The sequence below is a fragment of the Furipterus horrens genome, unplaced genomic scaffold (assembly GCF_987537825.1).
Source record: "Furipterus horrens unplaced genomic scaffold, mFurHor1.1.pri manual_scaffold_3, whole genome shotgun sequence".
In the NCBI taxonomy this organism is placed as follows: Eukaryota; Metazoa; Chordata; class Mammalia; order Chiroptera; family Furipteridae; genus Furipterus; species Furipterus horrens.
In genome coordinates, this window is record NW_028327173.1 from 155,025,074 (window position 1) to 155,039,134 (window position 14,061).

The window sequence follows — 14,061 nt, forward strand, 5'->3', positions numbered from 1 at the left end:
ATACAGCTTGGCTTCAGGTGCGCCGCAGGAGTTGCCGGTGTTGACTACAACGTCAAACCGCCTTAGGGACTCCGGCTCCGGATTTTCTGTCGGGGTTTACTCCCTTAGCCTTTCCCCTGAAGAGGTATGCCGCAAGGCAGCGGAGGTTTTTTGGAGTCAGAGTTTTCCTTCTCTGATTATAGTAATCTCTATATTAATAATTGAATATAATTAAAGGTAAAATAACCATTTTAAACCTCAAATATCAGTGATAATTATTACATAAATTTACAGATTCCCACAGCTGATAATGTAAAATTCTAACATTAGCAGGCCCTCAGATCAAAGTCTATTTTTTGTAAGGAGCAGGGAGGTTATCAGTAGAGATTATAAGATAGTCACTAAAAAACAAACTTGAGTATAAATAAAGGATATGATATGACACACAAAGCCAAAACAGGCTTGGACTCTGGAAAGGGGTGCATATAATCCCAAATTAACGCCACTATGGCAAAGAAACAGGAGATGGTACAGATGGTGAGGCGACCGTCAATTAGACCAAAATTCTCCACATACTTGTACTTTTCCAGAAGTACCTTTTTGGCAGAATCATCCAAAGAATTTTTCACAGCTGATCCATCCCATTTGTCAATTTTTACAGGCTTATCATCAATCTTCCACTTATCTAACAAGCCGCTGCGGCCACTACCTGTCCCGCAGCTTGGGCCACTGCCAGACCCACTACCGCCTCCGCCGCCACCACTTCTCCCGCCTTGTGCAGCCGCCGCCGCCGCCATCTAATAGTATATATCAAATTATATCATGTTCCAGGAACTGTGTTAAATGCTTTCCATGTTTTTATCTAAGCTTCATGGAATATATATTAATATTTTCTTTAATTTTTAAGTTAGAAAACTGAGCCTTAGAGTGGTTAAGTTAGCAGCCTTAAATTTGAGATATGGGTCTTCTTGACTCTCAATCCTGTGCTCTTGACTACTATTACGAATGCTTCCTCCTGTCCACACATGAATATCATATACCATCTTCTGTCATTAAAGAAAAGTCACTGGAAGGAAGCAGGTGAGAACTGAAAAAATAGGAGTTTAGAAGAAGCAGCCACCTGTGTGGGCTGTGATGCCAGGGAACTGTGTGGAGGAGGCAAGCTTCAGCTCAGCAGGATGGACTGAGGTGAAGGAAAGCAGTGGCTGCAGGCAGCAGCAACGGGAAGGGAGAGGGCCTTAAGGTAAGCACAGCAAAGGTGCGTGTGCTAAGGGACAGCCTAAAGGGACAGACAAAATTACAGCAAGACAGGCAGGTACGTGACTGCAAGTGGTGGTGGTGGCCAAGGGAGACAGGGCAACTATTACAAAACAAACAAAAATGAGCCATGTTGCTACCTAAACCTAGAGGAGGGAACCAAGAATGGCATCTAGAACAGAGTCTCTCCCTCCAAAGTTCCCAGGGAATGTTGAAAAATCCCAGGCTCAGGCTCAGGCTCAGCCTCAGACTACATACACCCCAGGTCAAGGAATCTGGATTGCTAGGGATGAACAGTCCAGGCCTCAGTTTGTTTGGTTCATTTTGTTTTAAGTTCCCCAAGGGTGAGAGCCACTGATCTAACTTTTATCTATTTTGGGTTAAAGTAGATGAAACAGATAGGAATGGAGGTTATGTATGTGCAATTTGAGTTGAAAATCTGAGAATCAGGCCAACAAGAGGGACTCAAGCAGAGAGGTGGTGAGGACACAAACATGGGCTAGTACCAAGAGATCCAATGTAGTAGAAAGCCATGACAGAAGTGTACCTGATGTGTAAGCAAAAGGCATTTGCATTCAAATCAACTATGTTCACACCAAACTGATGCAGAACCACATCCACATGCAGAGAGAGTGTAGTGATATGATTAAAAGTATGGATCTACTACTTATTAGCTAGGCAAAGCACTTGACCTCTGTGAGCCTCAGTATTCTCATCTGTAAAATGGGAACATTAATTCTATTTGTCTTTCAGGAGTTTACATACACTAGGCATAAGAGAAAGATTATGAACTGACAGTCTTCATTGAGATGCCAATTGTAAAACAGGTTGAAAACAGAAGCGAAAGTGTACAACCCTGAGAATGAGGAGATTGGTGCCTGGTGGTAGAAGAGCGCACTCATTTTCCTGTAGTAATGATGGGGAAAGAGAAGCATGACATTTTTGGAAAGCAATGTGGAAAAATATATCACAATCCAGAGAGATGTTTATACCATTTTATCCAGTAATCCCACTCTTGGAATTTATCCTAGAGAAATAAATCAAGAGGAGAAAAAGAAGCTGCAGTGTATAGAGATCTATAATATAAAAGAATGGAAACAACCTAAATTGCTAAATATAGGTCAATGGCTAAATAAATTGTTATAAAACTACTCAATAGAATACTAACTTTGGGATTCAGGAACTTAGCTTTATTTATCTTTTAGTTTTTAAAAGCTTATTCTTATTATTACAAAGAATACTTAAAAACATTTAAAAATGCAGAAACAGCTCATGTACCCCTTGACCACTCTTAGTTTTCTGTCTATAGGTAGCCACTTTTAACAGTTTGGTGGGGTCTCTCGCAGGCATTTTTCAATATATTCACACACACACAAACACACACATTTATATATGCATGTACACCTACATATACTTATACATACACATTCTAAAGAGCTATATATTTTATTTAGAGTGTGTGTTAAGAAAATGCTATCTCACTGTCCTTGCTTTTCTGCAACTTTTTAACAAATTTGTTTGTTTGCTTGTTTACTTAGCAACAAGCCTTGGAAGTTTTCCATCCAGTATTGATAGATAGAACACATTCTTTCTGAGTGAATCTATCACAGTTTCTTTAACCATTCCAAGTAATGCTGAGCAGTTCTGTGGTCTTCAGTTTTCAGGATTACAAATGTTACAGTGGACATCCTTCTTTCTGTTTCCTGAAGCACACGGCTAGTGTTCTATGAGGGCAGATATGGAAGAGAGAAAGGGTTGGATGAAGAAGGTCTGTGAACTTTAAATATAAATAGTTAATTGGCTTCATGTGCTTACCCTTGGCCAGCAGGAGAGGGGAGTACCCATTGTCCTGCATCTACTCAAACATAGATATTATCAAACTTTTTTTAATTTCTTTTTTTTTTTATTGTTGTTTTATTACAGTTGTCCCAATTTTTCCTCTCCCGGGTTGCTCTCCACTGCCATGCCCACCCCACCCACCCCACCCCACCCCACTCTTCTCCCACAGTCAATCTCCACCCCGTTGTCCATGTCCACGGGTCATTTATACTGGTTCCTTGACTAGACCTTTCCCTTTCTTCCCCCTCTTCTCCCCTCCCCTGTTCCCTCCAGTCACTGTCAGTCTGTTCCTTGTTTCCATACCTCTGGGTCTATTTTAATGTTGCCTATCTGTTATGTAAAAATAGTAATGATCACTCTAATTTGCATTTCCTAACTTCTTTCTGTGGTAAACCACTCTTTTAGCCATTTATATTTCTCTCTTGGTATGTTATCTGCTCATCACCTTTGTCAGTTCTTCTAATTTATCATCATGTTGATATCCCTGTCACATAGCATAGTTATTTTAACATAAGTGCTCAATTATTTAGTGGATTTAATTAAAATTAATTAAAGCCTCCATAGAAAAACATAAAGTATTAATGGCGTAGTGTTAGATTGAAAAGAAGAATGCAAATGATGTGCAATATGAAATGATATCCATGCATTGGAACATAGGTTGCAAGGGAACACCTAAAATAATAACAATAAAACTAGAAACAGTAGTTAACATTTACATAATGCTCAACAGATGCTAAGCACTGATCAAAATGTTTTACATGTATTAATGTCTTTATTCCTTACAACAATCCCTACTAGAGTTCTTTGAATTTGCTAAATCATAATTTTTATAAGTGGCAAAGCCAGGATTTGATAAACCTGGGCAGCCTGATTCCAGAGCCTGCATTCTTAACTACTATATTATACTAATACAACTTTTAAACAAATTTTAAATAAGCTTTGTGATATTATTTCTCAATACTAAACACCAGTAGAGAGAGATGGGGGCCTTTTCAGCCACGGAACCTGACTGAGTATCTGCACCTCAGTAGAGTCATGGCCCTCTATTTTGCGAACTCATACTTTCCATCAAGACAGTATATGCAACTTCTGGCCAAGATGGAGGCTTAGACGGACACGCTCGGTCTCCCTCTACAACTAGAGAGGAATACAACTACTTCAAAACAAAAGATAACTAGAAATTCCAGAAAATAAAACTACACGGAAGCCCAACATAAGAAGTTATAAACCAGCGGCGCCCTTTGGGCAGGTAAGAAGAGCGAAAGGGGGCGATGCTGTTTGTGGTCACACCAGGGACAGCGGCAGGGAGAGCAATCTCAGCTGCAGTCGAACCCCGGCAGCTTGCGACCTCAACGCTGGGAAAAGCAGCCACCACATTGCCCCGAATAATGAGGCCCAAAGGGCAGGAGGACTGATCCCGGTCTCCTAGTGGAATAACTGCGGGAATCCATCTTGGACCCCCGCCCCCACACAAAGCGCCACAGGGCTGCGAAATAGGTTGCGGATCGCCACTGGTCGCTGGGCAGTGACGACAAAGCACCACAGCGCAGAGAGAAAGGTTGCGGATTGCCGCCGGTCGCTGGGTTGTGACGAGTACACAGGCACTGCCCCCTACAGCCGGCCCAAGAAAACAAAACGCATCTGTCAAAATGAGGCAGACAACTATAGAAATCCCGGTGGCGCAGCTCACCAGGCAATAGATGAAGAACCTGACAGATGAACAAATAAGAAACCTGTCAGAGGCTCAGTTCAGGGCCATTGTTATCAGGTGGCTTACAGAATTAACAAAAGATCTGGAAAAAGATGAGAAAGAATTGAAAAACACTCATACTGAAAGGAACAAAACCACATACGAGACAGATGGTGAGGAAATAAAATCCAGAGTTCAAACCAACAAACCAGAACATAGAGAAGGAACAAACAATCAACCAGTGCAGAGAGAGGAAACGGGAAGCAAGAAAAATGATGAGAGGATCAGAAACCTCTGGGACAGCTATAAGAGATCCAACATATGGATGATCGGATTGCCAGAGGCCGAAGAAGAACTAGAAATTGAAAAATTAAGTGAAAATATAATAAAGCAGAACTTCCCAAACTTGGGGAAGGAAATCGACTTACAGGTCCAGGAAGCACAGAGAGTTCCAAAACAACTGGACCCAGGGAGAACCACTCCAAGACACATTATAATCAAAATGTCAAAAGTTGAAGATAAAGAGAGAATCTTAAAAGCAGCAAGAGAGAAGAAAAGAATCATGTACAAAGGGGTCCCAATTACACTATCAGCTGACTTCTCAAGGGAGACCCTGCAGGCAAGAAGGGACTGGCAAGAAATATTCAAAGTAATGAAAATCCAAAACCTACAACCACGAATACTTTATCCAGCGAAGCTGTCATTCAGAATAGAAGGGCAGAGAAAGTGTTTCCAGGACAAAATAAAACTGAAAGAGTTCATTAGATCCAAACCACTGTTATATGAGGTGTTAAAAGGACTGGTTTAGAAAAAGGAGGATCAAAACTATGAACATTAAAATGAAAACTGCATCACAAGAAACAACAACAGAAGCTAGGGAATTGAAACAAAGGCAAACTAAATAGGCAATGAGAGTGGAAAAAGAACTATAGGTATGGGGAGCATATTGGGGGGAGGTCCGCAGGGAAGGGGAAGGGGGAGAGGGAGGGAGATGGTATAGGAATTAAGAAACATCGTAGGTGGGAATGGAATAGACAGAGAGAGGTTGAGAAGAACTATATGCACAACCAATGGACATGGACTAAAAGGGGGGGACAAGGGGAGCGAGGGGGGCTACCGGGTGGAGGGGAGCAAAGGGAAAGGAAATTGGAACAAATGTAACACTGTAATCAATAAAACACATATAAAAAAAAAAAAAAGACAGTATATGCATGTGGCCAGGTCCCAGGAAACTGAGCCATGTTAACCAAACTCACAAGAGACTGATTTATAAATTAGAACTATGTCAATTTTGTTCATCTAAACTGAGGGCTTTCATTGCCAAGTGAAATACAATATTCATGGCAGTCCAAACATGTTCTTTCTTCTGGGAAAGTCTAAACTGGAAACCAAATTAAAGAGTAAAAATTCAGTGAGAGCAGTGTCATGGTAATGGGAACTGATTGAGCCTGGGAAAAAGTGCAATCACAGAGTAGTTAGAATGAATCCCTGTCTAAAAACACAGGGGGTACAAGAAAAATAACCTTTTTTAATATTTAATTTCTATTCTCAATCTTCCTCCCACCAAGCTACTAGGAAAGCTAACTTCAGTCATGTTCTTATTTTCCTCTCCCCACAGCAATTTCTGAAATCTTATGCAAAGCCATGCCTGTTGGGGTGGGAATGAGGGTCACACTTCACATTTTGTGGCCATCGATCCTCCATCACCAGGCTACCTAAGATGACAGTAAGACATCCTCTGTCTCTTTGGCATGCTGTCTGCCACTGCTGCTATGCGGTCTGTGGAGCACAGGAAGCTTTCAATTGCCCTTAGCATACACTTGGGGCCAAGGTTGCCTGTCATCCCATCAGCCTGTTGCCTGTGCAGCAATTCCTGGGATGTATCTCAATCAGGGATATATTGGCCTTCTCACCCTCCTTCCCTCACCCTCCCTTCCAAAACCAGGAAAACTGCTTTATGAGGCTGGGGAAAATCCCGCCTTCATGGTTTGGTCCAGACAATTTCTGTGCTCTGAATCCACTCCTCTCTGTGGGACTTAGGCTTGTGTGCCTAATCCAAGATGACTATTAGGCTCTTTTTGTTCTGGCAGACCTCTGCCCTGACATAATGAGCACATAGACAACTGTTAGCTTGGGTTTTGGGTAGAAAGCTAGAAATGCTTAAAAATTAAGTGTAGATCTATATGTCTATAGGTAGGTAGGTAGGTAGATAAATAGGAATAATATCTCAAGATGTGTTGCCATGTAATCTCAATTAAGGATGAGAGCATCCAAGGTTCTCTCTCCCCTCAACAATGCTGGCATTCAGCTGGGTCTACAGTAGCCATCTGTCCTTTTTCTGAGTTCTGTAACAGCTGTACAAATCCTCTGCCCTTCCGCTATTAGTCCTGACAGACATGCTGCATTCACTTTCCATCACATTTTCCTTCTGTTGCTGTCCCTGCAGATGGCCTTTGGACAGCTGGGGCCATCTGCCTACATAGCATTTGGCAGCACATTGTGAGGTGTCACTTACTCCCAATGACTCAATACAACAGTAGCTAGAATAGCACTATTGGGGTCTTGCTGCCATGAGGACAGGGACTGAGTAACAAACATGCAACCTGTGCGGTCACACAGGACCTTGTGTTTGGTTTAATGCTCTGATGTCATCGTTTTAAATTTTTACTAACTTTTTAACAAAGAGACTCGCACTTTGCACTGGGTCCCACAAATTATGTAGGTAGTTCTGCCAAAGGATCATCACCTCAAAGGGGATTTGTGAGGTCTGCATTTGGAGACCTGTTTCCAGGGTTTCTGAGAGTGAGAAACTGATGAGAACTAGACTTCAATTGCATTTAAGGATTCAGGTAATGGCAGGTTTGGTTAAGAGGTACCCTTTATGGTCATTTTTTCAGGTTCAAAATGTGACAGTGATTAAAGTAAACATAATATACTAATCAGATGGCAATTATAGAATATAATTCTATATTATATTAACAAACTCATTGAAGATTCATGTATTAAAACTTTCCTTATAGGTGTTTTGTAGAGACCAGCAGTTGCAGCTCATGCTTAACCAAGGAATGATCCTGACCACAAGAAATTGGGCAAGCGTCCAGCAATTCATATCAAAACTAGCAGAAATGCTGTCTGAACGTCCTATTCCCAGATACCAGGAGTAGGACTGTGGATGGAAATATAAAACTACAATGATGATGCATGCAGGAGATAACATTGCAACCACCGAAGAGCAGAGCTGAGAAATGCATGTCACCAGAAATTCCTTAGCTCCCTTCTTCCTACAGTTCCCCTATACACACCAGCCAGGAAGCCAGAGGTGCTGAAATGGGCTTTGAGATAAGAGTCCCCCATCTTCCAGGTTGCCAGCACCTGAATAAAATCATTTTCCTTTATATCAGCACCTACCTCTCAAGCATTGGCTTTCAAAACGGCAGGCAGCTGGATCCGTGTTTGGTTAGAAAAACTGACTTTTAGAGCAATTTTAGTAATTCTAACAGTCCTATTTATGAGCTTACTCTCTTCTTCATTTATGGCTGTATCCACACTTTCATTTATGGCTGTAGCCTCACATATACAAACTGATTAGAATAACAGAATGCTTGCAAACTCTATATTGGAATTGATTCAAACACCTGTTTTCAAAATGACCAGTAGTTTAATTGGATGGTGTCTCTCTGCAACCCAAATACCCATGGAAGCCTTACTGGCCCAGGCCATGGACAACCCTATGCTAATTAAATTTCTGACCCATGCTGGCTTATGGTTCACTAGGCATCCTTTGACCATAGCTTACCATTAAAGCTGTGGCATTGGTCCGAGACATGAGCAAGGCACTGAAACTTTAGGCCTCCTGATAAGGTTCAGAGAGATGCTGAATTCATTTTATCAATCAATCCTGCTCCATTCCTTCCTGGCAGCATTAATGAAACACTCAAGGAGTTGTGGATAATGGTAATTTCATGTCTCTAAGATTTTGTAGCATTTAAAAACACATATTTTTATTATTTTCTATAAAGTGAAAAACAGCTTGGGCATGGAGGCTCCAAATCAATGTATTTTCCTGCTGGCTTAGGAGAACAGCCATCCTTCAAACTAACCTCTGTGTTCATGGGAATTAACAGATTATTCTGTCTTCAGACAAGGATATGTGCAACCTTCCAAAGAACTTGGAATGTCTTTCATCACAGAAAGAAGAAAGCTGTGGTCTAATTTTGAAATGATTTATGGTTCTCAGAGGTGAGCTTTGGGTGTCTAACCTTTGGCTGGCATTCGTTGACTTCCCCAATAAGTAGCATCATGCACGAAATGTCTACTGGCACTTAACACATTATACAGTATATGCTAAGTTCATGTATTAGCCATCAAACCAGAAGGGCCCTATTTTCTCATTAGCATTGCCCTTCTTTCCTTATTAATATTACTTAAATCTGCCAATAAGAAAATCAGAGGGTTTCTGTTTTGAATGTTTATACAATCTAAAGTAGAGCCGTATTATGATCCAATAAATGGTGTCCAATGACAAATCTGAACTAAGGGTGTTATAAAGTAATTGAAAAAACAGTGGGATCCAGGACCCATGGGTTCAAGGTTTAGCCCTGACCTTACCAGCTGTCTATCCAAGGACATAACTTGTCCTCTCTGAACTCCATTGTTTGAAATAATCAAATTGAGGCTATGGCACAAATATGTAAATAAACTAGTAACAAATTCAGACTAATTGCTTCATGAGGTTGTTTTGAGGTTTAACACAGATTACTTCAGTGAAAAGTTTTTGTAAAAATCTTAAAAAATGTTGAAAAGAAAATATAGAAAAATTTTGGGTACATTTTATTAATTCCTAAGGCAATGATCCCCAATACCTATGCTGCATTCAGATCAATCAGAATCTCTGGGATTGGGATTTATGCATCAGAATGTTTGTCAATGTCTTCAGGTAATTCCAACATAGAAACGTGAGGAAAAAGAAATCACTTTCATGGTTCGCTTCCTATAGCTTCAGCAAGAAACTTAAATGATTTGGTTATAGGTTCCCTTAGGCACCTGGAATGCTACAATTGCTAAAGAAATATTTATTGATAACACTCTTCCAAATAACTATAAAGAGAGTTGAAAATGATTCACATTAAGTCTATACTATTGCAACTTGTTTCGTGCTTAATGAGTTATTTGGGAGAAAAAATTAAAAGGATTTAGCATGCAAAGTCGAGTGGCATGGTGACCACAACCACATAGAAACGAGTAATGAAAGAAGGCGTAGAGAAAAGACTAAGCTGTGCTGGGGCATCATCTGGCACGTGTGCACTCTGCTTTCCTGGCCTGCATGTGGTGTACAGAGGGCTGCCTTTGGTGTCTGGTTGATGGTGGGGGATGCCAAGAAAGTGTGAAAAGCCTTATAAATGTGTCTACTGAACATCGCTGACAAGCAACTGGACTCCAGCTCTCCCATCTGTCTCTAACAGGGTTGCCATCAGCCTTCTAAGTCTGAGAGAGCAGCTGTGTGATAAATCACTCAGCAACCTGAAAAAGTCCAAGAGTTTTCTCATGGTGAAGAGGCGGCTGCCCTCCAGGTGGTGGTCTATGGAAGAGAGACAGGTTCCACTGAGCAGTCTCACATAAGGAATTAAGTAAAGGCTTAGGAAGGGCCCCCACAAAACCTACAGAGACTAATATTGTCTCTTTCTTTCCTTTCCTCCCTCTCTTCATTCCTTCCTTCCTTCCTACTTTCCTTCCTTCCTTCTTTTTTCTCCCTTCCTTTTCTTTCCCTTCAGTATGGTTATCATATTTATTTGAAATATAATTAGTTTACTTTGTTTCTTTCTACTTTCAGGATTAAGTTTGTTTTTTTCTTTCTTTTCTTATTAGTTCAATTTTAATATTTGAATATGTACAACACTCACATGCTTCACATAGTCAAAACATTTTTTCCTCTTTCTCACACAAAAAGTAACATACTTTATATGTTCTATACTTTTTTTTTAACTGACTCTTATCTCCTGGAAATTTCTCCATATCATTTCATAGGTATCTCCCTATTCTCTTTTATAGAAGCACATTAACCGCTACGTGAATGGATCTTTCAGCTAAGCTCCTATGCTGATGTATTTACTTTACAATTATAAACATCACTGCACTGAATAACCTTGTGCATATGTACTGTTGTATTGTTGAAAGAATATGTTCAGAGCAAATTCTTAGAATTAGTACAACTGGGTTGAAGGGTAAATGCATAATGTACTTCTATTACATGTTTTGAAATTCCTCTTCATAGGAAATGTACCATTTTGCACTCCTTCAGCAATGTATGAGAGACCCTTTGTCCCCACAGACTTGCCAACAGAGTGAATTGTCAAGCTTTTGAATTTTTGCCGATCTGATAGATGAGATTATTAGTGTAGCTTTAATTTACATTTTATTTAACAAGTGACGTTAAACACCTTTTTACATATTTAAGAGCTATTTTTATTTATTCTTTTTGTGAATCATCTGTCTATATATTTTGCTCATTTTCTATAGCATTTTGTGTTTTTCCTCAATTATTAATTTTTTTAAATGTTAGGTCTATTATCTAATGTTAGTCTATTATCTGTGATATATGTCTTACAATATTTCTTTCCAGTTTGTCACTTGCCTTTTTATTTGGCTTATGTTTTGTTTGTTTGTTTGTTTGTTTGTTTGATATCTAAGAGGTTTTTATTTTTATATAGTCAAATATATCAATCTTCTTGTATATTGCATCTGGAGTTTTAATCATAGTTAGAAAATCTAAGTTTTACTATGTGATTTTCAAGACATTGTAAATGTGCTAAGAACTAGCTATAACAAAAATGAAAATAAAACAAGCATTGTGAATGACAGAAAAGGCAAAACACTCTGGGGCTCTGAATACAGTTGTCAGATAAAATACAGTTACCTAGTTAAACTTGAATTTCAGATAAACAATGAATAAGATTTTCAGTATAAGTATGTCCCAAATATTACATAGGGCACACTTATACTAAAAACTATTTGCTACTTTAGCTGAAATGCAAATTTTACTGGTGACATTTTTATATACCTGGCAATCCTTGGTCTGAGGAAAGATACATCCCCAATTTCAGCATATCTCTTGTTATCCACTTAGATTCTTAGAAATTAGATTAGTCCTGCCCTGGGTATGTAGTTCAGTTAGTTGGAGCATGTGTCATGCACCAAAATATTGTGGGTTCAATTCCCGGTCAACACATGCATACATTATGGGTTCGATCTCCTGTCGGGGCGTGTGCAGGAGGCAACATCTCTCTCACATCGATGTTTCTCTCTCTCTCCCTTCCTCTCTATCTAAAATTAGTAAACATAACCTCAAGTGAGGATTAAAAGAAGAAGAAGAAGAAATAGATCAGTCCTCCTGGCCTAGTCCCCTTGCATTCCAAGGTTCTGTCAAGGTCATTGATTTGTCTGTGCAGCCTGTGCAGCCTGTCAGATGATTTCTCGTCCTTCACATAAACAACAGTTTAGGAGGTAAGTAGGATATAGTGCATAAAGCACAGACTTTTAGAATCAGACACTCCTAATTTTAATTTGGGCTACATAATCCCGAGAAGTTTATTTCTTGCATTTGAACCTCAAATAATACCTATCTCACAGAGCTTATTTTATATAATTTTATGTAAATTAGTGTTTACATATTATAAATGTTCTGCAGTTGTTACCTATTATTGTTTACTAAGCTTGTAATTTCAGCACAGTTAATGTAGGTCTTTTCATTAGCAAAAGGGTGCATAAAGTCATAGCACCCCAGTCTGCTAGTGAGTACACTCATATCTCAGATGAGAAAGCCAACAGACAACTCATCATCACTGTGCTGGGGACAGGGCTCTTCAGTGATGCTTTCTAGCACAAAGATCAGCCCAGTACAGTGAGATGGGAGGTTGAACAATGCTTCTGGGCAACTTGGGATGGCATTGGTACTGGGAAGGAGTGAAATGGACACCAGACAGACTATGGAAATGGAGGGCAGGAATTGACCAGGAGATCAAGAGATACTATGGAAGAAACTGAGGGGTTTTGGAAGACAAAGGGTTAACAAGTAAGGAAAATACAGAAGGAACCGAGTAAGAGCATAAAAGCAAGGATGACTGTAAGAGATGGAAGGAGTAAAAATAAAACTTTTTAAGTAACTAGGGGAGTAGCAGTACAAGTGAGATAATATGAATAAATGATTAGGGAAATAATTGGGTGAACAAGAAATAAGTGAAGATGGCTGTAGGGAAAAGGTTTGCTCATATACCATATTTTTTTAAAGTATCTTTTACCTATAATATCACATTTAACAGTCATGGTAACTCTGTGAGGTAAACGGGGTAGATATTATTTTTCCTATTTTACGGAGTGAAACACATAAGGCTCACAGAGGTAGTTAAATTGCGAGCCCAGGATTGCCATAGAAGTACTGTAGATGCAGAGCTAAAGTCAGAGCCCACTGCTGCTAGTCCCTTTTTCTGCACTCACCCCTGGTCCCTTAGAGCCCATTCTATGGCAGGGACCAAGTTCTGAATTATTCAAAATTCTTTTAAAAAATACAAATGGAATTCCTTCAGACTCAGAAACTAGGAGGCATGCTTCTCCAGATTGCTTCCCTTTGATCTAGCCGATCCTTCACTATTTGTGACGTGAACCATAAATTTGGTCTTGCTTCACTTCTTCTCAAAACCCACAGGCTACTCACTCATCACAGAAGCCAGAGTGCAGCCTCCCATCTCCAAGCTCATCTTCCAGAGTTTACGCATATTCTTTGGGCAGGGCCATTGTATTTACTGGTCAACAACTGGATGAAGTACACTTTTCTTATAACCATTCTAAATTCCTCTTTTGCTGTCTACTTACAATTCTGTGCTGCATGTTCCCGTGCCTACAATGTTCTCTGAATCAGATCCAGCTCTCATAACCCTTGGAAGCCACAACACTGCTAGAGGAGGAAGACTTACACACACAAAGTATTTTTCATCACAAGAAGAAATCAAGGTTGGAAAGACTGTTGTTGAAATAATAATGCTTCATTCTGAGAGTTTTCTGCTGTTTGAGGTGTCAGTCTCAGCACATCTTGGTTATGGCTTTATGATCCTGATCGGTGCACGTTCAGTCAAGAGTTAATAAAACAAACACAGTTCCTTATAACAATACTGTCCTTGGTTTGCAACAAAATACCGATATGGCTACTGACTTTCAAAAGTGTCTGGGGAAGGACCATGGAGGTGGTGAGTGTTGGAGTGTGGCAGGAATCTTGTGAGGGCTGGGAATAAGGGACTTTATTCTGA

General features: G+C 39.9%; 1 protein-coding gene and 1 pseudogene across 1 annotated transcript in view; both read right to left on the minus strand.

The window, feature by feature from the left end:
• Nucleotides 1-380: 380 nt before the first annotated feature.
• Nucleotides 381-776, minus strand: LOC150016459 (signal peptidase complex subunit 2 pseudogene; annotated as a pseudogene).
• A 1,732-nt stretch (nt 777-2,508) lies between these two features.
• Nucleotides 2,509-14,061, minus strand: part of ATP8B4 (ATPase phospholipid transporting 8B4 (putative)) — a 247,568-nt gene continuing 236,015 nt past the window's right edge. The window contains exon 27 of the mRNA XM_090270585.1: nt 2,509-2,960. Coding sequence (XP_090126711.1) covers nt 2,841-2,960 — 120 coding nt within the window. The 3' untranslated portion in view covers nt 2,509-2,840. The remainder of the gene's footprint in view (nt 2,961-14,061) is intronic.